Source organism: Pleurodeles waltl, chromosome 9, assembly GCF_031143425.1.
Source record: "Pleurodeles waltl isolate 20211129_DDA chromosome 9, aPleWal1.hap1.20221129, whole genome shotgun sequence".
Taxonomy (NCBI): Eukaryota; Metazoa; Chordata; class Amphibia; order Caudata; family Salamandridae; genus Pleurodeles; species Pleurodeles waltl.
Window position 1 is genome coordinate 18298530 of NC_090448.1, and position 25061 is coordinate 18323590.

General features: G+C 43.9%; 1 protein-coding gene across 1 annotated transcript in view; it reads left to right on the plus strand.

Annotated features, from left to right (window-relative positions):
- CPNE9 (copine family member 9) overlaps positions 1–25061 on the plus strand; it is a 1043154-nt gene that overhangs the window by 458654 nt on the left and 559439 nt on the right. Inside the window, exon 6 of the mRNA XM_069206140.1 lies at positions 2127–2129. Coding sequence (XP_069062241.1) covers positions 2127–2129 — 3 coding nt within the window. The remainder of the gene's footprint in view (positions 1–2126; positions 2130–25061) is intronic.

Sequence of the window (25061 nt, forward strand, 5' to 3'; positions counted from 1 at the left end):
TTCATCAGATGCATAAAGAAATTGCCAAACTTTGTCATTACTCAAATGTTTATAGAACAAAGAAATAACACACATACAACTAAATAAAACGTCTGGATTGAGATGTTAACTAATCATGGAAAATAGGCAGGGTGAGCTCGTATAATCCCAAACTCTCAGATCAGTGTCCTTTGTGGTTGCTTGCCAGTTGTGAAGGAGAGTCCTGATTTCATTAAAGACAAGGCGGTCTATATTACGAAGCCTCTTTTCATAGTGTTTATTTTCACAACCATTTAAAGAGCCACAATTCCCCTAGCCCTGCTTCTCCAAAAAGATAGTCAGTGGTCATGGTAGAATGGGGCCTAATCAATGGAACGTGGGTCGGATCATCTAACCAGATTCATCCTGGTTAAAGATTTCACCCTTCTGACTTTTGTCATCCACTACAGGAGTACATTTCTAAAGCCCCCCGGACCTCCGGGGAGTCTGCAAAGCAGGCAGAGAACATTGCAAGGGTGCTAGCCAGGCAGGCCCTGCACTGCACATGCCAAGTGCATGGGCAGTGCAGGGGCTCCCTGCACCCGTTCTCCGCCAGCCTTTTCATGACGGTGCTACTGCCAAGAAACTGCTGGCAGATAAGGGGGTTGTAATCTCCAGGGCAATGCTGCTTGCAGCGCTGCCCAGGCAGATTAGGACCGCCACCATCTTCCAGACCGCCAGGATCTAAGGTCCTGGTGGAGCTGGCCATTCCCTGCCAGTCCAACTGCCAGGATTGTAATGTGGCGGTCTAGACCGCCACCATGAGTGTGGCGACCTAGAGACTACAAAACTTGTAATAGAGCCCATAGTCCTGACCCTGCTCCTGCTTCATTGCTAGGATACTCTCCCAGGTGAGTTGTACATTGTAGAAATACATATAACATAACATAACTTACGCTCCAGTGGTAAGTTCAAAATGCCCTTTGAGATCAATCTGCCCATTATGACAAGACAGAAACAAGATTAGTAACTGCATACGGGAGATGAAACATGGGACTCTCTCTGACCAAACATTGACCAGATGAGGGCAAGAAACCATCTCTGGTGAATCAGACACTGAGTAGGCTGGTGATATTACCTCTCAGGATCTTCCTCAATGATCGTGAGTGTAGCTGTCAGACACTTATTGGAGTCAAAAGCTGCCTCACGACGTGATATCACAGAAGATGCCACTGACGGCATCGGATCATCCCCAGCCCTCTTGGTGGCCACCACACAGATCAATCGCAGCTCCACACTGAGCTCCTAGTCCTCCCTCAAGGCCGTGAGGCGTACGTCACTTCTGCTGGGACTCAGGACTCTCAAACCTTTCCTGAAAAATGCTTGTGAATTTGCCCCTGGTCCTTCTCTTCTGCCACAGGAGAAATGTTTCTTTCATTGTAGTCTAGCAGTCACATTCATTCACACATGCATGCACGGATGGACCTGGGATACTGGGTGGAATGATACAGTGAGAATGAAAAGAGCTTCATGCTGGGTGGGATTCTACAGCTGATCATGACTTACGGCCTGATGTAGATATTGATGGACAGTTACTCCATCACAACGGCGACAGATATCCCGTCCGCCAAAATCGAAATCCCATTGGCTATAATGGGATTTATATATCAGCAGACAGGATATCCGTCACCGTTGTGGCAAAGTTACCCATCTGTCAATATCTAAACCAGGCACATTGTCTGTGCATGGACCACTGCGACGGCTCGTTCGCCTGCAGACTGGACTACGCCTTAATACGTTAGATGTGTTGTCCAATCACAGCAGAGCTCAGGCTTCATGAAGAGCCCTTTGTGTTTAAGGGTTATCCACAGAGGACACATCCAAACTAGCGACACCTTGGCGGGAGGGCGACAAGCAGGTTGGTGGCAAAGGGAGCAGAGGAAGTCAATTGCTTCATGTGAGCGAAAGAACAACTATAGTCCCCTGAGAATCTATTATATTGGTCTGCAAACCTTTCTGCCTCGGACTCAATATATTGTCCTGGGCTCCTTGTCTATTAAACGTAATGAAAATATAGTGCGCCTGGCCGGACAACCAGCAGCCGCTAATGGTGTTTTCTCTTTTCTCTCTTTCTCTCCTTGTGCTGTTCTCTCTCCATGGACCTGCAGAAGGTTGGTGTTCACCATGATTTTTTGTTTATTGAATGTTTAAAGGAATGTTTGCTATTCCCATGACGGAGGAGACTTGTACTGGAAAGTTAGTCAGCTCATCTCGCGTTGCGGGGCTTGTGCACCATTCTGGGGTCTCTCTGCGCATAATGGACAGGCTGACCACATCTGATGTGTACTGGATTGTTGAGAGACATGGTACTGTCGTGGAAGACCAGCGACTCGAAGGAGCCGGTAGGGCTGGACTAGAGGGCCAGTCACCCATGTCACCTGTTTGCCACAGGGCCTGTCTTGGCCTGAGTTCACTGTGGTTGCAAGCACTCAAAATATACCTTTTCCTTTGTCCATTGAGATCCCATGAGGTCATACTTTAATGTTGCACACCTACAAAGTTGAGTCACAGCTATACAGAGGCTGCGAATGTCCAAGCAGCCTCAGTCACCTCAACCCATGGCAACGTTGTACCTCCTGCATCACTAAAGCCTGAAAAATAAAAGCAAATTTCCTTATTGTTTGTTAGTAGCTAAGGGCCAGATGTACTGACATTAGGAATACCGATTTCTTAATTGTCATTGTCTCTGAATTGCAATTAGGAAATCAGTATTCCTAATGTGTGATACTATTTTGAGTGTCATAAGAGATTCCTAGCGGGTCGCAAATAGGCCTACCTCATGCATATTACTGAGATAGGTTGCAATTTGCAACCCATTAGGAATCGCAGCCATCACAGGGATGGTGGCCTGCTAGGGTCAGCAGACCACCATGTCTGTGACTGTTTTTTCAATAAAGCAATATTGTTTTTTTTTAAATGCAGCCCGTTTTCCTTAAAGGAAAATGGGATGTGTTTGAAAAGAGAAAATTTAACTTTGCAGTTTCATTTTTTAAGAGTCCTGCTCACAAAAAAATGTTATTATTTACATTCCGGAAGGGTTTCCATAGGAACCCCTTCCCCTTTGCAAATGGGTTACCACCAGTTTTAAAATGTTGATAAAGTATTACTATTTTGCGACCGGAATTCGTTCGCAAAACAGTGATAATACCATATCGATTCGGTATTTGAAATGGACGACCTAAACACTCCCCTTCCAAACACCAAATTGCAAATGTAAATGTGATTTAGTAACAAGTTACTGAATCTCATTTTGGGCCACATGTATGAAGATCCAGTTTTGGGACTCGCAAACTGCGAGTCACAAAACCTTATGTACAACAGTGTCAATGACACTGTTTGCGATTCGCAATGGGGTCGCAAATGACCTACCTCATGAATGTTCATGAGGTAGGTTGCAATTTGCGACCCCATTGGGAATAGCCGCACTCACAGGGATGGTGGCCTGCTGGGGACAGCAAAACACCATGTTTGTGACCGCTTTTAAATAAAGCGGTATTTTTTATTAGAAATGCAGCCCGTTTTCCTTAAGGGAAAACGGAATGCATTTCAAAAATAAAAATAAAAATGCTCAGAAAAATGTTTACGCTTACATTCACAAAGGGCAAGGGATCTCTTGGGGACCCCTTCCCCTTTGCGAATGGGTTAACACCGATTTGAAATCGGTGATAACTGTGATTGTTTTGCGACCGCATTCACGGTCACAAAACAATCATACATACCATTTAGATTCGGTATTAGGAAGGGACGCCTTTGACACGCCCCTTCCTAATACCGAATCGCAAAACCCAAATTGCGATTTGGTAACAAGTTACCGAATCGCAGTTTGGGCTTTGTACATCCCAAAAAGCATTTTTCTAGTCGCTAAAGGGCCGTTTCTGCAAATCGGCCCGTTTGAGACTAGAAAAATGCTTTGTACATCTGGCCCTTTGTCTTTTGTACATTAGAAAACTAATTTTTCTGTTCGCAAATGGCCTGATTCTGCGAATCAGGTCATTTGTGAGTGGCAAAATGCTTTGTACACTTGGCCCATAACCTTGCATTAGTTTGTGAATCGTGTGTGCATTTGTTGAGAAACAGACAACAGCTCATTAGTAAATTGAGCATAATTCAGAAAAAAGTATTGAACTAGAAACATTTTGTCCAACTTTAGAAAATAATTGTAAATCTCAAAGAAGAAAAAGACCGGTCGAGTTTGCAGGAATTTCATATTAGTATCTGTGAACATTTAAACTTGTCTTGTGATGCATAAGTCAGTCAATGGGCATTCTATACTCATCTCCACTGAAAAGTCAATTACTTCAGATTCAATGGTTTAACCAAGGTTTAATGACATACAACAAAAGCTGCACAAGTGCACAACGAGGAGCCTGCAATGACCAGTGCTCCAAAGATGTACACTCCAGAGCAGTGGTTCCCAACCTATGGTCCAGAGACCAAGGGATCCGCAAAGCCCCCTCAGGTGGTCCACGACTGCATAGAAAATTAAATAATATTAACAGATTAATAAAGTGTATATAAATAAAGTGGGTAAATGTACAATGGAAATTTGTAAAACATTTTGTAAATGTCAAGGAATATGAAATTAGAGGATAAAAATGAAATGAGTGTCCTCAGATTGATTTGTGGGAGCCGTGCGGGTGCATCGAACAGAATAGAGTGTGGTCGATGAGTGGCTTCAATTAAATTTAGAAGAGCTCCAGCCTTCCTAGTAATTATTTTCTTTTTGTTATTTTTATTTGTTTGCAAATTAAATAACATTTGTTCTCATTTGTATATGTGGTTGATGAATGCTTGTTTCTGTAATCTTGTGTATTGTTTTGAGGTTCAAATTGCGACAATGTTTATGCCAGGGTCCCCTGTTTGCAGTGATGCCTCCGTGGATTCTAATAATGATTCAGTGGGGGTCCCCGGGTTCCAGTGATGACTCAGTGGGGGTTGGGGGGCTTGAGGGGCTCCCTGGATTCCAATAATGATTCAGTGGGGGGGTCCCTGGGTTCCAGTAATGATAAAGTGGGGGTCCACACAAGTCAAAGGGTTGCGAACCACTGCTCCAGAGCATTTGTGCATTCTAGCTATTCCTACAAAACACACAACACTGGATGTGTAATGGACTCGCCGTGGATGCACAGTACACTGCAGGTTGGTGACATGGGGAAGCTGTGTTTTGCCTTGCCCAGAATTAACACTTTTAAGTTGCCTTTTTACTCCCCTACCCCAGCAGGAATTCGTCAAGGCAATGTCCTTGCTTGTGGGGAAGCATAAACTTCCTCTGAGTTTCTAGTGTTTATGGATTGCTCTACAAGGATGTGGGCCTCCTTGGGCATTTATTGCTTCCTAACTCTCTTATTCTGCCTTCTGTGACAATGAGGGTTATCACAACACACACCTGTTTTTATCTATTTGCTTGTTGGAGCAACACTCTTGATGCCACCTGCACCAGTCCGGGTGCAAGAGCTGGGGGTGGACCCGTGTATACCTTGGGTAGCATAAACCCAACAGAGGGTTCTAACTTTTAGGACAATCCTGCTTTCTCCCTGCCAACTGAAATGGGGTAATCCCTTCCTGTCAAGAAGTCCACCATGTAAATTTATCCAAATCAGACTTAACGCCAGAGGCTTCTCTGTTGACTCTGCCCCAGCTCAACTGACTTCAGATGCACTGGCCTGGGATCCCCATGATTTATCTGAAGGTCATTGCACTTCGAGCAGAAGCAGTCAAACAGTGGATAGGATATTGAGTGTTGCTCAATGTGCTCCATGTGTCCATGTTATGTACCCGTGCATCGCTCTGATTATATCAGGGTATTCGTTTATCAATAGACCAGTATATCATTGTAAAACTGTGACCCCATCAATGTTTGCATTTATCAACAGACCGGTATATCAGTGTAACACTGTGACCCCATCGATGTTTGCATTTATCAGAAGGCCGGTATATCAGTTTAACACTGTGACTCCATCGATGTTTGCATTAATCAATAGACCGGTGTATCAGTGTAACACTGTGACTCCATCGATGTTTGCATTTATCAATAGACCGGTGTATCAGTGTAACACTGAGACTCCATCGATGTTTGCATTTATCAATAGACCGGTGTATCAGTGTAACACTGTGACTCTATCGATGTTTGCATTTATCAATAGACCGGTGTATCAGTGTAACACTGTGCCTCCATCAATGTTTGCATTTATCAATAGACCGGTGTATCAGTGTAACAATGTGACTCCATCAATGTTTGCATTTATCAATAGACCGGTGTATCAGTGTAACACTGTGACTCCATCGATGTTTGCATTTATCAATAGACCGGTGTATCAGTGTAATACTGTGACTCCATCAATTTTTGCATTTATCAATAGACCGTTATATCAGTGTTACACTGTGACTCCATCGATGTTTGCATTTATCAATAGACCGGTATATCAGTGTAACACTGTGACTCCATTGATGTTTGCATTTATCAATAGACCGGTGTATCAGTGTAACACTGTGACTCCGTCGATGTTTGCATTTATCAATAGACCGGTATATCAGTGTAACACTGAGACTCCATCGATGTTTGCATTTATCAATAGACCAGTGTATCAGTGTAACACTGTGACTCCATCAATTTTTGCATTTATCAATAGACCGTTATATCAGTGTTACACTGTGACTCCATCGATGTTTGCATTTATCAATAGACCGGTGTATCAGTGTTACACTGTGACTCCATCGATGTTTGCATTTATCAATAGACCGGTGTATCAGTGTAACACTGTGACTCCATCGATGTTTGCATTTATCAATAGACCGGTATATCAGTGTAACACTGTGACTCCATCGATGTTTGCATTTATCAATAGACCGGTATATCAGTGTAACACTGTGACTCCATCGATGTTTGCATTTATCAATAGACCGGTGTATCAGTGTAACACTGTGACTCCGTATATGTTTGCATTTATCAATAGACCAGTGTATCATTTTAACACTGTGACTCCATCAATGTTTGCTTTTATCAATAGGCCGGTATATCAGTGTAACACTGATACTCCATCGATGTTTGCATTTATCAATAGACCGGTGTAACAGTGTAACACTGTGACTCCATCAATGTTTGCATTTATCAATAGACCGGAGTATCAGTGTAACACTGTGACTCCATCAATGTTTGCATTTATCAATAGACCGGTGTATCAGTGTAACACTGTGACTCCATCAATGTTTGCATTTATCAATAGACCGGTGTATCAGTGTAACACTGTGACTCCATCCATTTTTGCATTTATCAATAGAGCGGTATATTAGTGTTGCACTGTGACTCCATCGATGTTTGCATTTATCAATAGACCGGTATTTCAGTGTTACACTGTGACTTCATCGATGTTTGCATTTATCAATAGACCGGTGTATTAGTGTAACACTGTGACTCCATCAATTTTTGCATTCATCAATAGACCGGTATATCAGTGTTACACTGTGACTCCATCGATGTTTGCATTTATCAATAGACCGGTGTATCAGTGTAACACTGTGACTCCATCGATGTTTGCATTTCTCAATAGACCGGTATATCAGTGTAACACTGTGACTCCATCGATTTTTGCATTTATCAATAGACCAGTGTATCATTTTAACACTGTGACTCCATCAATGTTTGCTTTGATCAATAGGCCGGTGTATCAGTGTAACACTATGACTCCATCGATGTTTGCGTTTATCAATAGACTGGTGTATCAGTGTAACACTGAGACTCCATCGATGTTTGCATTTATCAATAGAGCGGTATATCAGTGTAACACTGTGACTCCATCTATATTTGCATTAATCAATAGACCGGTATATCAGTGTAACACTGAGACTCCATCGATGTTTGCATTTATCAATAGACCGGTATATCAGTGTAACACTGTGACTCCATCAATGTTTGCATTAATCAATAGACCAGTATATCAGTGTAACACTGTGACTCCATCAATGTTGTCTTTTATCAATAGACCGGTGTATCAGTGTAACACTGTGACTCCATCAATGTTTGCATTTATCAATAGACCGGTGTATCAGTGTAACACTGTGACTCCATCGATGTTTGCATTTATCAATAGACTGGTGTATCGGTGTAACACTGTGAATCTATCGATGTTTGCATTTATCAATAGACCGGTGTATCAGTATAACACTGTGACTTCATCGATGTTTGCATTTATCAATAGACCGGTGTATCAGTATAACACTGTGACTTCATCTATGTTTGCATTTATCAATAGGCCGGTGTATCTGCGTAACACTGTGACTCCTTGCTTTAATCAATAGGCCAGTGTATCTGTGTAACACTGTGACTCCATCTATTTTTGCATTTATCAATAGACCGGTATATCAGTGCAACACTGTGACTCCATCGATGTTTGCATTTATCAATAGACCAGTGTATCAGTGTAACACTGTGACTCCATCGATGTTTGCATTTATCAATAGACCGGTGTATCAGTGTAACACTGTGACTCTATCGATGTTTGCATTTATCTATAGACCGGTGTATCAGTTTTACACTCTGACTCTATTGATGTTTGCTTTTATCAATAGACCGGTGTATCAGTGTAACACTGTGACTCCATCGATGTTTGCATTTATCAATAGACCGGTGTATCAGTGTAACACTGAGACTCCATCGATGTTTGCATTTATCAATAGACCGGTGTATCAGTGTAACACTGTGACTCTATCGATGTTTGCATTTATCAATAGACCGGTGTATCAGTGTAACACTGTGCCTCCATCAATGTTTGCATTTATCAATAGACCGGTGTATCAGTGTAACAATGTGACTCCATCAATGTTTGCATTTATCAATAGACCGGTGTATCAGTGTAACACTGTGACTCCATCGATGTTTGCATTTATCAATAGACCGGTGTATCAGTGTAATACTGTGACTCCATCAATTTTTGCATTTATCAATAGACCGTTATATCAGTGTTACACTGTGACTCCATCGATGTTTGCATTTATCAATAGACCGGTATATCAGTGTAACACTGTGACTCCATCGATGTTTGCATTTATCAATAGACCGGTGTATCAGTGTAACACTGTGACTCCGTCGATGTTTGCATTTATCAATAGACCGGTATATCAGTGTAACACTGAGACTCCATCGATGTTTGCATTTATCAATAGACCAGTGTATCAGTGTAACACTGTGACTCCATCAATTTTTGCATTTATCAATAGACCGTTATATCAGTGTTACACTGTGACTCCATCGATGTTTGCATTTATCAATAGACCGGTGTATCAGTGTTACACTGTGACTCCATCGATGTTTGCATTTATCAATAGACCGGTGTATCAGTGTAACACTGTGACTCCATCGATGTTTGCATTTATCAATAGACCGGTATATCAGTGTAACACTGTGACTCCATCGATGTTTGCATTTATCAATAGACCGGTATATCAGTGTAACACTGTGACTCCATCGATGTTTGCATTTATCAATAGACCGGTGTATCAGTGTAACACTGTGACTCCGTATATGTTTGCATTTATCAATAGACCAGTGTATCATTTTAACACTGTGACTCCATCAATGTTTGCTTTTATCAATAGGCCGGTATATCAGTGTAACACTGATACTCCATCGATGTTTGCATTTATCAATAGACCGGTGTAACAGTGTAACACTGTGACTCCATCAATGTTTGCATTTATCAATAGACCGGAGTATCAGTGTAACACTGTGACTCCATCAATGTTTGCATTTATCAATAGACCGGTGTATCAGTGTAACACTGTGACTCCATCAATGTTTGCATTTATCAATAGACCGGTGTATCAGTGTAACACTGTGACTCCATCCATTTTTGCATTTATCAATAGAGCGGTATATTAGTGTTGCACTGTGACTCCATCGATGTTTGCATTTATCAATAGACCGGTATTTCAGTGTTACACTGTGACTTCATCGATGTTTGCATTTATCAATAGACCGGTGTATTAGTGTAACACTGTGACTCCATCAATTTTTGCATTCATCAATAGACCGGTATATCAGTGTTACACTGTGACTCCATCGATGTTTGCATTTATCAATAGACCGGTGTATCAGTGTAACACTGTGACTCCATCGATGTTTGCATTTCTCAATAGACCGGTATATCAGTGTAACACTGTGACTCCATCGATTTTTGCATTTATCAATAGACCAGTGTATCATTTTAACACTGTGACTCCATCAATGTTTGCTTTGATCAATAGGCCGGTGTATCAGTGTAACACTGTGACTCCATCGATGTTTGCGTTTATCAATAGACTGGTGTATCAGTGTAACACTGAGACTCCATCGATGTTTGCATTTATCAATAGAGCGGTATATCAGTGTAACACTGTGACTCCATCTATATTTGCATTAATCAATAGACCGGTATATCAGTGTAACACTGAGACTCCATCGATGTTTGCATTTATCAATAGACCGGTATATCAGTGTAACACTGTGACTCCATCAATGTTTGCATTAATCAATAGACCAGTATATCAGTGTAACACTGTGACTCCATCAATGTTGTCTTTTATCAATAGACCGGTGTATCAGTGTAACACTGTGACTCCATCAATGTTTGCATTTATCAATAGACCGGTGTATCAGTGTAACACTGTGACTCCATCGATGTTTGCATTTATCAATAGACTGGTGTATCGGTGTAACACTGTGAATCTATCGATGTTTGCATTTATCAATAGACCGGTGTATCAGTATAACACTGTGACTTCATCGATGTTTGCATTTATCAATAGACCGGTGTATCAGTATAACACTGTGACTTCATCTATGTTTGCATTTATCAATAGGCCGGTGTATCTGCGTAACACTGTGACTCCTTGCTTTAATCAATAGGCCAGTGTATCTGTGTAACACTGTGACTCCATCTATTTTTGCATTTATCAATAGACCGGTATATCAGTGCAACACTGTGACTCCATCGATGTTTGCATTTATCAATAGACCAGTGTATCAGTGTAACACTGTGACTCCATCGATGTTTGCATTTATCAATAGACCGGTGTATCAGTGTAACACTGTGACTCTATCGATGTTTGCATTTATCTATAGACCGGTGTATCAGTTTTACACTCTGACTCTATTGATGTTTGCTTTTATCAATAGACCGGTGTATCAGTGTAACACTGTGACTCCATCAATGTTTGCATTTATCAATAGACCGGTGTATCAGTGTAACACTGTGACTCCGTATATGTTTGCATTTATCAATAGACTGGTGTATCGGTGTAACACTGTGAATCTATCGATGTTTGCATTTATCAATAGGCCGGTGTATCTGCGTAACACTGTGACTCCTTGCTTTAATCAATAGGCCAGTGTATCTGTGTAACACTGTGACTCCATCTATTTTTGCATTTATCAATAGACCGGTATATCAGTGCAACACTGTGACTCCATCGATGTTTGCATTTATCAATAGACCAGTGTATCAGTGTAACACTGTGACTCCATCGATGTTTGCATTTATCAATAGACCGGTGTATCAGTGTAACACTGTGACTCTATCGATGTTTGCATTTATCTATAGACCGGTGTATCAGTTTTACACTCTGACTCTATTGATGTTTGCTTTTATCAATAGACCGGTGTATCAGTGTAACACTGTGACTCCATCAATGTTTGCATTTATCAATAGACCGGTGTATCAGTGTAACACTGTGACTCCGTATATGTTTGCATTTATCAATAGACTGGTGTATCGGTGTAACACTGTGAATCTATCGATGTTTGCATTTATCAATAGACCGGTGTATCAGTGTAACACTGTGACTCCATCTATGTTTGCATTTATCAATAGACCGGTGTATCAGTGTAACACTGAGACTCCATCGATGTTTGCATTTATCAATAGACCGGTGTATCAGTATAACACTGTGACTCCATCTATGTTTGCTTTTATCAATAGACTGGTGTATCGGTGTAACACTGTGACTTCATCGATGTTTGCATTTATCAATAGGCCGGTGTATCTGCGTAACACTGTGACTCCGTATATGTTTGCATTTATCAATAGACTGGTGTATCGGTGTAACACTGTGAATCTATCGATGTTTGCATTTATCAATAGACCGGTGTATCAGTATAACACTGTGACTCCATCTATGTTTGCATTTATCAATAGACCGGTGTATCAGTATAACACTGTGACTCCATCTATGTTTGCTTTTATCAATAGACTGGTGTATCGGTGTAACACTGTGACTTCATCGATGTTTGCATTTATCAATAGGCCGGTGTATCTGCGTAACACTGTGACTCCTTGCTTTAATCAATAGGCCAGTGTATCTGTGTAACACTGTGACTCCATCTATTTTTGCATTTATCAATAGACCGGTATATCAGTGCAACACTGTGACTCCATCGATGTTTGCATTTATCAATAGACCAGTGTATCAGTGTAACACTGTGACTCTATCGATGTTTGCATTTATCAATAGACCGGTGTATCAGTTTTACACTCTGACTCTATTGATGTTTGCTTTTATCTATAGACCGGTGTATCAGTGCAACACTGTGACTCTATCGATGTTTGCATTTATCAATACTGTAGAGCAGTGTAACACTGTGACTCCATCGATGTTTGCATTTTCTATAGGCCAGTGTTTCAGTGTAACACTGTGACTCCATTGATGTTTGCATTTATCAATAGACCGGTGTTTCAGTGTAACACTGTGACTCCATTGATATTTGCTTTAATCAATAGGCCAGTGTATCTGTGTAACACTGTGACTCCATCTATTTTTGCATTTATCAATAGACCAGTGTATCAGTGTAACCCTGTGAATTTATGATGCTTTGATTACTTTGCGCTCATAGGCACTGAGCTCTCTCCAATCCGGCAACGCAGCTTGGGTTGGAGAGGGCTCAGTGCGCATGTGGGTTTGGACATCCTGAGACGGCCGGCCAAACCCACATGCGCACTGACAGCAGTGCCCACCACTCCTCCTCCCTGCCTGTCATCCCCCGTGGATCCGCCCCCTAGAAAAATAAAACAATAATAAACATTGTTTGTTATCATTTTATTTTTAAAGTTTTGCAGCCGCTGCTGATGGCGGGGGGGCGACACTCCTCCGTCATAGCGGAGGAGCCGCCGCTGGTATCCAGGATAAAACACTGATCGTGCGAATGGTAACATTTCCATGCTCTGCCCTCACCATCTGCACCCTAGCCACCCTTGTGAATATGTAGACGGGGTGCTCACACAGGCTGGTGTCATGCTAAAAGCTTGTCTTCTTCTATTTAGTTGCTATGTGTGCAGGGGTGGAGGGGGGTTAGTCACCTTAGTTTACTTTCTGGAACAATAACCTGTACTAAGTGCCTTCAGGTTGTCCTTTGTTAGGCGACGGAAGAGGAGGAGACCCCACAGAGTGCCACTCCCAGTGCAGTGAACACCCTCTGGTGACACAGGTAACGAATGTTGTGTTAACATGATCCCATAGATCACATGTACACATTTATTAACATGGTCTCTGATGGGCTCAATATTTGAAACTAACCAATAGCCAGATAGCCCAAAAAGATGTATCATTGCAGCACATAGACTTGTCACTTCTCAGATGTACAATGTCCCTCATACACAGTCCCACCGGGGCTCTGTCGATGAGTACCTTAGGTCCACCTGTGTCTAACGCAGCCGGGCTGAGCAATGATTTGGTAGGCTCGATACCACGTCAAGTTTGTGTCAGAGGACCCCATCCGTCAAACTCTAAATGAGGCTGTAATTTTTAAATGTCATCCTTTTATGACTTTATGCAGAGGTCTAAGTCTAGTTTGTAAAAGTGAAAGCTATAATTCTGCTTTCTCATGTCTCTAGATGCACCTGGGTTCAGGTATACAAACTCTATTTTAATATCATCACACCATTAAAATCCCATTTTCATGTAGCTGGCAAATGATCTTCACTAAAAAGGTTACTCACACTGACCGCCTCAGAAACATCACTGGCATTTCATTTGTATGTCCGTTGCTTCATTTGATAGGTTATATATGTTACTATTATATCTATGTTCGAATGAACTAAAACTGTGTTTTAAATATCTGACTCCTTTGACTGGCCCAGCATTTCCATCATAGAGCGCCAAGTTATTAGACTTACATTCAACCCTGCTGTGCCCTCTGATTCCAATTAGGAAACACTTGACTCACAGATGCCTATATCCCAACTGGTCATAGCATGGATCCCTGATCCCTGCCTCAGAGATGCCATGCTGTCTGTGCCACTGGGTTCAGGCTAGCCTGGCTGATGAGGGGTGATACCCTGAAACCGGTCCCAGGATGCTTGTTCCCGGTCCAGAGAGGACCTGGCCTGGCAGTTTGGGCTGGACTGTTCCCATGAGGAACAGGGTCACGACTGATTTGCATATGGCTGGGTCCAAACTGGGGTGGGGTGGTGGGCCAAAAAATGATGGATCGGGATGCAGGCAGAGCGATTGCCAGTGGCTAAGATTACTGCAAGCATCCCATCTATCACCTTGTTGGTTTTGCATTTGCCGCCCTAAGTGCACAGGGTATGTCCAGACATGGGTCCCGGGCTCACTGTGCCACCGGATTCAAGCTAGCCTGGCTAATGTGATACCCTGAAACTAGTACCATGATGCTTGTTTCTGGTCCAGGGAAGACCTGACCTGCTGTTTGGGCTGGACTCTTCCCATGTGGAGCAGGGTCAAGACTCATTTGCATGTGACTGGGTTGAAACTGGGGTGGAGTGGTGAGCAAAACAAATGATGGATTTAACCCAAATCTCCAACTGGGGGAGAGTGTTTTACCATTGTTCAACATTATCTTCGTCATCTGTTCTTTTTGCCCCGCCTCAGCATTATCAGGTACCATAGCTGATGGCTAACGCAGGCACCACGGCAGTTCATTTACCAGAATGATCAACTCCCCCCACTGACGATCTCTGCTGGCCGAGGGCCGCATACACAGCAGAATGGCTTTAACTTGGGCTATTCAGACAAAGGAATGAGGTCTTTGGCATTGTCTTTGAAAGTCCTTCGGATAGAAATTACATAGAGATGACTTGTTACCACTTTACTTCGATACAAGAACTATGAATACATGAGGAAGTTCACTAGAGAATCAAAGGTACCGGAAAGACATGCCAGGCTGCCAAGGAGCACCTATCCAGACTATCAAACCAAGCCCTCTCTTAGTACGACATAGTCTGAGCACTCGGGCCAGATTTACGAAAAGGTGGTGCAATGCAGCACAACAAATCACCTTCCTGTGCAGCACTGCGTCACTTGCAAAGAGCAGGATTGCACCGTATTTAAGAAATATGGTGCATTCCTGACCTTTCCTCCTCTGCTGGTGCACAGTGGTCTGCCTAGTGCCAACACAGGCTCCCTTGCACCGCGGTGCAAGGGTGTCTGCATTTCATGCAGGATAGCTTTCCTGCAGGAAGGTGCACCAGAATGCAGCACATATAAAAAGAGGAAAAAACAAGGAGAAATAAAGATATTTCCTTGTTGCAGAGTAAAGTTTTGGCGCATGCTCAGGTTTACCAGGGTTGGTAAATCTGGGGATGCGTCAGAATCCATGGGTGTTGCTTGGGCATCACTGCAACGCCCATGGAACGCCTCCTTGACGCAGAGTGAGGCAATGCAGGAACTTGCACTAATTTGCCTTACTCTATATTATCTATGAAGCCATTCTAAGCCACCTAAGGTGACTTTGCGTGGGCCCATAGATATGGTTTAAACGTTTGCACCCCTGATGCATGACTAAAAGCGATGCAATGGCAGCACAAGCCTCTCATTAACATGCGCCTCAGTTTGTACAAGTGTGCATGGACACCAAGCTCATATAGGCACAAAAAGTAATCACATCTTTTATTGTCTGTTAAAGGCCTGTAAGTAAGAACGGGACACTCAAGTGCCCCTTGATGTAGAAATCCGACCCTCCTTTTAATTTAGATTTAAGGGGTTCTGACTGAGAGTATCACAGAGGTGATGTAGGCCTTTTCTCTGGGGTCCCAGTGTGATGTTTCAGATACAGCTTGATGGGTGCGGGATGGAAAGTTCCTTGGTGGTGGGTGCTCAATGGTGGTGTTCTGTCAGGTCTAAGGTGGTGCCAGGGGTAGGAGATTAACTGGGGGCGCGGTCTGCTGTCTATGGGAACAACTCAGCGGTGAGGGTGGAGGGGAGGTGGGGTGGGCTGGCGCTGAAGAGCGGGCCCTGATGATGTCACAATAGTGAGTACATAGAGGTGGCTTCAGTACTACACGTATGATACATCAGGAAGGCGGGGATCAGGCGCTTAATTTCATGGAAGCGAAAGGCTTCTGCATGCGAGGTGCGTGAATGAGGGAAAAGTGGTGCCCACCAACCACTTCGGGCTTAGATGTTGGGGTGAAGAGGACGGTGTCAGGGCTTAGAAGAGAGGTATTGATTGAATTTGCAGGGACTTTGGCAGAGCAGTGGAGATAGTTTGGGATGGGGGATTTGCAGCCTGTCCTGCTGTTCACGCCTTCTTTCCTTGAAAGCTGTCAGAAGAGGGGTGTTTGTGTTCCTTCTGTCTTCACCGTGAAGCCTCCATCATTGCTAAAGTCTAATTTGCTGTTGGAAATCTGTTTCGGTATTTTTCTTCTGACGGCGAGCATCCAGTGATACACAGAACAAGTTGTCCTAGAGAAGGTGCTTGACAGTTGTTTCTCATGGAATTTAAGAGTGGTCCTGCTCCTAATGTAACATACTTCTCAGGTTCTCCTTCCGAAGGCTGCATTGTCTGGAGTTTTGAACCGAAACATCATTCCATCTCAGGAGCAAATTGCGCTCTGTGGGTTTTTACCTTATCTGGTGAAAATTGACTGTACACACAGCTCTAATTCTGGGTTTCACACCTCTGAACAGGGACTAACATTGTGTGCACATGTTGTTCCCTAGTTTGGGTTGCGTGACTTAAAGGGAGTGCTGATTGCACTTTCACTACATACCAAACCCTCTCCGATTGGTATTTTCCAGGTGCACATTCTGCATCCAGGGTTTACCTCCGACTAGGAATGTGGTCCTCTGTGTTCATCTCTTGGCTTTGAAGTGCCCTTACCCTATAATAAGCCCACTTTCCTCAAAGAAATTTCTGTCTTGTAGGACATGGGAGATGGCTTAATAGGATGGAGGAAATGGTATAAGATGCCATATTGGGCAGGCATGAAGGAACATCAAAAAGAGGAAAATACGTGGTTAGGGGCTTTGAAAGGCTTAAGGTACAGATATACATGTTCATGTTAGTAACTGTTAGAAATGGGGGCTTTGGTTGGCAGTCAGGTTACCCCCTGTCCAAGCAAGGACCCTCACTCTAGTCAGGGTAAGGAGAATCACCCTTAGTTAAACCCTGCTCACCCCCTTGGTAGCTTGGCACGAGCAGTCACGCTTAACTTCAGAAGCAATGTGTAAAGTATTTGTACCAACACACACAGTAATACAGTGAAAACACTACAAAATGACACAACACAGATTTAAATAGGTAATATTTAGCTAACAAAACAAGACCAAACAAGTCTTCATCCTTAGAAAACAGTGAGAATGTTGTTACACAAAATACCTGGTTAGCGTAAAAAATAAAGCTGCATGGGCGAGCGTGCATCTGAAAAGCCGGCGATGTGTCGATTCCTTACTCACAAGAGAGGCCGTGCGTTGTTTCCTTCTCTGGTCAGGTCGGCGATGCATCGTTTTTTTCCCTTGCAAGAGAGCGATGCATCGATTTCTGGACGGGACACCTTGGATCCGCGCAGTCGGGTTGATGTGTGGAAAATCCAGTCGCACGGCATCAGAAAACCATGCTGCGTGGGGTGTGAGTCGTTATCAGCCTGTGTTAGCGGATGTTGCGCGTCGTTTCTCCAGCCACGTTGTGTCAATTTTCCACCCACGTTGCAGGTAGGGTGTTGATTTCAGCCATGAAGCCGGCGGCGTGTCGTTTGTCAGCCGCGTCACAGAAGGTGCGTCGAAAATTTCCCTGCACAGCGGTCTGTGAGTGGATTTCCATTTCTTGTCTGCCAACTTCACCTTTTACGGGCACAGAAACTGGATAGGGTACCACTTGGCAGGGCAGGAGTCTCAGAAGAGAGTCCAGGTGCTAACCGGGGAAGTTTTTGATGGCCCTGAGACTTCAACAACAGGAGGCAAGCTCAGTTCAAGCCCTTGGAGATTCTCCTCAAGCAGGAATACACAACAAAGTCCAGTCTTTGTTTCCTTTCACAGGCAGAAGCAGCAAATTCAGGATAGCCCAACAGAGCACAGTCACAGGCAGGGGCAGCACTTCTCCTCAGCTCTTCAGCTCTTCTCCTTGGCAGAGATTCCTCTTGATTCCAGAAGTGATCTAATTTTCAGGGGTTTGGGGGGCTCTTCTTATACCCCTTTCTGCCTTTGAAGTAGGCAAACTTCAAAGGAAAGTCTCTCTTGTTTACAAGATCCTGCCTTGCCCAGGCCAGGCCCCAGACACACACCAGGGGGTTGGAGACTGCATTGTGTGAGGGCAGGCACAGCCCTTTCAGGTGTAAGTGACCACTCCTCCCCGCCCTCCTAGCACAGATGGCTCATCAGGATATGCAAGCTACACCCCAGCTCCCTTTGTGTCACTGTCTAGAGAGAGGTGCAAACAGGCCAACTGTCAAACTGATTCAGACAGAGAATCCACAAACAAGCAGAGCCACAGAATGGTTTAAGCAAGAAAATGACTACTCCCTAAAAGTGGCATTTTCAAGCACACAACCTAAAAAACAACTTCACTAAAAGATGTATTTTTAAATTGTGAGTTCAGAGACCCCAAACTCCACATGTCTATCTGCTCCCAAAGGGAATCTGCACTTTAATAATATTTAAAGGCAGCCCCCATGTTAACCTATGAGAGAGATATGCTTTGCAACAGTGAAAACTGAATATGGCAGTATTTCACTGTCAGGACATGTAAAACACATAAGTACATGTCCCACCTTTAATATACACTGCACCCTGCCCACGGGGCTACCTCAGGCCTACCTTAGGGGTGCCTTACAAGTATGAAAAGGGAAGGCTTAGGCCTGGCAAGTGGGTACACTGCCAATTCGAATTGGCAGTTTAAAACTGCACACACAGACACTGCAGTGGCAGGTCTGAGCCATGTTTACAGGGCTACTAATGTGGGTGGCACAACCAGTGCTGCAGGCTCACTAGTAGAATTTGATTTATAGGCCCTGGGCACCTCTAGTGCACTTTACTAGGGACTTGCTAGTAAATCAAATATGCCAATCATGGATAAGCCATTGTACATGTACAATTTATACAGGGAACACTTACACTTTAGCACTGGTGAGCAGTTGTAAAGTGTCCAGAGCAAATAGAAACAGCAAAAACAGAGTCCAGCAGACAGAAACGACCTGGGAAGTAGAGGCAAAAAGTTAGGGGAGTCTAACAATGCCCTTGAGCGAGGAGGGAAGAGGAGCAGAAAACACACAAACGCTATTATGCAAGGGAGGCAAATAAACAAACACATCCCCTGACACTGGACAAGGCAGGGAGGCAATAAAGACCATGCACCCTTGTGTAAGGTGAGGGTGGATAAAAACCAGCAAACAATTAAATACGTTTAAAAAAATAAAAAAATAAAATAAATACATAAATAATTAAAGTTCAAAGGGGGGAACAGTTAATAGGGCAGTGATAGTAGTCCGAGCACAAAAATTAATAAGAGCGGAATTTCGGAAGTTATGATAAGACCTTAACCTTAGCTCCCAAATCCCGCTGCTCTCAGTGAACCTTAAATCAAACCACTGGCAGAGAATGCATGATATCATATTTCTGCATTTTATTAGGAAGTGGGTGTAAGTCTGATTTGCACTGCAAGGGTGGGGGCTAAAGTGGGTGTGAGGCAGACGCTTCAGGTCACAGATATTTACGAGTACTGATACAGGAAACGTTTAAGTGCAGGTGCGTTGCCATCTCCCATCATTCCCTCAGAAGTCTATGCCCACCGCACCAACTTTTAATCCAACATCCATGAGTCCAGCTGGGCAACCCAGCAAACGGAAAGCTGCACACGCACACGCTGGAGTTTTCTCCTATACATTGGGGCGGGTGGCCAGACAGGTGAAGGAATAACTAGAGCAAAGTCAGAGGCTGACATATTTTTATGGTCACTGAGATTCACGTACTGGTGTACTGCTGTCGCTATGGTTTCGCAGAACTGTAAAATCTGGGTGCATTCCTGCCTTTGTCTCTAGGAGCCTGTCACAGACTGCAGTCTGTTCTTAGTTTCAGTAGGGTCATCACACACATGTACCTGATTTCATTTGGTGCTCTCCTTGTGCAGTGATATCTCCACGGGTGGCTGCACTGCCGTTTCTTGTCCTGCTCTGCCGCGAAGAGTGACCATATTTTTTGCGCTGTTTCTTTTAAACGCAGCGCTGACATACAGTTTCACTCTCTCGCGTGGTGCAGGCAGTGACGTGACATGGCAGAAAAGTGCGCGTTTGGCAAAGAGGCCTGCGCAGTAGGGGAAGGAAGGGTGTCCGCGCACCCTTGCCCGCACCTTACAGGGAACATTGTTCCCAAGCAATTAAATTGTAAAGCCCTGCATACGTTGTCGCCTTCCTGCCCTTCACCCAACCATCCAGTGTCCTGTAGAATGAATCAACACACTCCAACCATGTTTGGGATTCCTTCTTCTTATAGGACCTAAGCTTGTCCTTATCCTGCTCAGGGGTGAGACCATACCTTGTGAGTAGGGCGTCCTTCATGATAGAGTAAGTGAGCCCCTGAGGATCCCTTAAGGATGCCAGAGTATCCCTCCCCTCTATCTCAAAGTGCTTCCACAGACCCGCCCCCCCAATGAGATTCAGGGACCAGATTCATATGGAGAGCAGATTCACACCCCTTGAACCACAAGAATATGTCATCCTCCCTTTTGTAATCCTTCACAAGGTCCTTAGGAATGTGCACCCTCCTCTCAGGCTGCACTGTGATATTTATGCCACCATCCCTGCTAGACTGGATCCTCTGATCCAGCTCCCTCAAGCTGAGCTCATGAGCCAGCAGTATCTTCTCCTCCTCTATGGCCATCCTCCTTTCTTCCAACCCAAACTTTTGCAACTCCAGCTGGTGAGCCCTCTCTGCCTGTCTGTCCTGTAACCCCTCAGGAGTCCGACCCTTGGATGACACACTGCTACCTGCCCTGGCTCTCCCTGGACATAACAGGCCCGTCCACTATAACACTGTGTATGGATTGCACCTCCTCATTCCCCTCCTCCTCCTCTGTGTGCCCCTCAGCTTCCTTGGCTGTCACCCAGGCCCTCAGTGCCTTTTGCAGCTCCTCCTTCCTGGTGGAGCCCTTAATAGGACAGGCACGATTTCTACAGAACTGCCTCAGCTGAGCAACTGTGTAGCTCTCCAGTTTCCCTAAGTCAAAAGCAGCTCCAGCTGATGCATCTGAAGATTAAGACATGATGAAGAATCAACAAAAGTGCAAGTTCCAAGGCAGAATAAAGAGTTCCCAATGAAGTTCAAAAAGTCAATCAAAGATCAGCAAAAATATGGAAGTAGGAAAAAACAATCCAAAAAGAGAAAAAGCAAAAACAAGCTGTATGTGGTCACGTAATGGTCTACACTAAAAGCAGTAGTGTACAAATACAAATACAAGTCCAATCCTCACCACTGATCACCAATGTCAGAAATGGGGTCTTTGGTTGGCAGTCAGGTTACCTTCTGCCCAAGCAAGGGACCTCACTCTAGTCAGGGTAAAGGAGAATCACCCCCAGTTAACCCCCGCTCACCCCCCTGACAGCTTGGCATGAGCAGGCAGGCTTCGCTTCAGAAGCAATGTGTAAAGTATTTGTAACAACACACAAAGTAATGCAGTGAAAACACTACAAAATGACACAACACAGGTTTAGAAACAATAGGTAATATTTATCTAAACAAAACAAGACCAAAATGACAAAAATCCAACATACACAAGTCAAGATATGAATTTTTAAATGAATAAGAGTCTTTATCCTTAGAAAACAGTGAGAATGCTGTTGTTACACAAAATACCTGTAAGCCTAAAAGATAAAGCCACACGGGTGAGCGTGTATCAGAAAAGTCAGCATTGCGTCAATTCCTTACTCGCAAGTGAGGTCGTGTGTCGTTTCTTTATCCGGTCAGGTCGGCGATGCGTCGTTTTTGTCCCTTGCAAGAGAGTGATGCGCTGATTTCTGGACGGGGCACCTCGTATCTGCGCAGAGCCGGGTTGACTTTGACGCCCAGGAACGATGCGTGGAAAATCCAGTCACATGATATCAGAAAACTGCGCTACATGGGGTTTGCTTCGTTATCAGCCTCCGTTAGCAGGTGTTGAACGTTGTTTCTCCAGCTGCGTTGCATCGAACGTACAGCCGTGATGCAGGTGGAGCGTTGATTTCAGTTGCAAAGCTGGCACCCCAAAATTTCCCTGCATGGCGGTATGTGCGTGGATTTTCAGTTCTTGTCGGCCAAATTCAACTTTCAAGGGCCAAGGAACTGGATAGGGCACCACTTGGCAGGGCAGGAGTCTCAGCAGAGAGTCCAGGTGCTGGCAGGGGAAGTCCTTGATGGCCCTGAGACTTCAACAACAGGAGGCAATCTCAGTTCAAGCCCTTGGAGATTCTTCTCAAGCAGGAATGAACAACAAAGTCCAGTCTTTGTCCCCTTTCACAGGCTGAAGCAGCATCTGCAGGATAGCCCAACAGAGCACAGTCACAGGCAGGGTAGCACTTCTCCTCAGCTCTTCAGCTCTTCTTGGCAGATGTTCTTCTTGATTCCAGAAGTGATCTAATTTTCAGGGGTTTGGGGGGCTCTTCTTATATCCCTTTCTGCCTTTGAAGTAGGCAAACTTCAAAGGAAAGTCTCTCTTGTTTGTAAGATCCTGCCTTGCCCAGGCCAGGCCCCAGACCCAGACCAGGGGGGTGGAGACGGCATTGTGTGAGGGCAGACACAGCCCTTTCAGGTGTAAGTGACCACTTCTCCCCTCCCTCCTAGCACAGATGGCTCATCAGGATATGCAGGCTACACCCCAGCTCCCTTCGTGTCACTGTCTAGAGAGAGGTGCAAACAGCTGAACTGTCCAACTAACCCAGACAGGGAATCCACAAACAGGAATAGTCACAGAATGTTTTAAGCAAGAAAATGCCTACTTTCTAAAAGTGGCATTTTCAAACACACAATCTCAAAACCAGTTTTACTAAAATATGTATTTTAAATTGTGAGTTCAGAGACCCCAAACTCCACATGTCTTTCTGCTCCCAAAGGAAATCTGCACTTTAATATCATTTAAAGGCAGCCCCCATGTTAACCTATGAGAGGGATAGGCCTTGCAACAGTGAAAATCGAATTTGGCAGTATTTCACTGTCAGGACACGTAAAACACATAAGTACATGTCCCACCTTTAACATACACTGCACCCTGCTCATGGGGCTACCTAGGGCCTACCTTAGGGGTGACTTACATGTCAAAAAAGGAACTGCACACACAGACACTGCAGTGGCAGGTCTGAGACATGATTACAGGGCTACTCATGTGGGTGGCACAACCAGTGCTGAAGGCCCACTAGCAGCAATTGATTTACCGGCCCTGGGCACCTCTAGTGCATGGTACTATGGACTTACTAGTAAATCAAATATGCCAATCATGGATCAGCCAATTACATACACATTTTGTAAAAGAGCACTTGCACTTTAGCACTGGTTAGCAGTGGTAAAGTGCCCAGAGTAACAAAAACAGCAAAAACAGAGTCCAGCACACATCAGCAGCCTGGGAAACAGAGGCACAAAGTTAAGGGAGACCACGCCAAGGATGAAAAGTCTAACAGTAACAAATAAGATCAAGTCTTTCATCATCAATATTTTTTGTAGTGTTTACATTTCTTTAATTATCAGAATTGGGACAAAGAGAGGTATAATAGCATTTCCAGTTCTAAATTACAGGTGAAAAGTGCTATATTTTCCAGTGTATTCTTAAGTGGGTCTTTCTGGATGGCTGAGTATTTATTTCTGGGTTTGACCCTGCCCTTAAAAAATAATAAAATGTACAAGTGCATTTACTCAGAGTAATTTGACAATCATCTGCACTTGTTGCACAATCCTGCTAGCACCTGTTTATGCCCAGGAACTGAAAGGGAATCCCTGATGGTCCGCAGAGCGGTTTCCTCAAAGCGCAATTGATGAATTCCATTGATTTACTACCAATAATTGTCATCAACTGCTCAGTAGTCACTTCTTCAACTTATAATACGTAAATGCATGATTGTATTAACTTTCCTCAAGCAGAACTGCTAGATGTTCATTGTATCTTATATCGGTGTGCCTCATGAGGGCCAGGACTTGAATTCACCAAGCTGCCTGCAGCTGGACCAAGGCTCATGAACAGCTCTGAACTTTGTTCATGCTAACTTGTCTCCACCAGTTCGAGTTACCTTGTTCAATACACCTCAATCGGAATGGTGACTAACACTAGCATTGAAACTTTCAGAATTTTAATTAAATAATCACAAATTTGAAATTGAATGTTGCTGATCATCAATATCCTCACAAAATATTTTTTTTAAATGAGTAAATCAAAGAAAATGGGCCAAAAACTGTTTTCAAAATGTACTCTCTAGTTTTACCACCATTGAGTTAGTCCGGAGCAATAGTATTCTCAATGTCTGTGTTAGCTACAAACGTTTTTGCATCTGATCAGAGATGTTTTAAGGCTGTGGGAAGAGGGGTCAATTGCCCTGCCACCCTCCCCGACCACGTTCCAAGGAGCCACCCAGTAAAGTCAGCCTTCTCTCTGTCTAGCTCACCTTTGTCTATTTCCTTTTCTCAACCTCTCTCTTCTCTGCCTGCCTCTGAGTTTCTCTCTTATTTGTTCCTTGGCATCTTCCTTGGAGACCTTCCTTGGGTCCTCAGGTGTGGTACTTTGAGGTTACAGTCCCTTTGACCTGAGTCTGTAATCCACTGCACTTTAGATGCGAGAACTTTACTGGGGCCCTCAGGTGTGGTCCTTTGATTTGGAGTCCCTCACACCT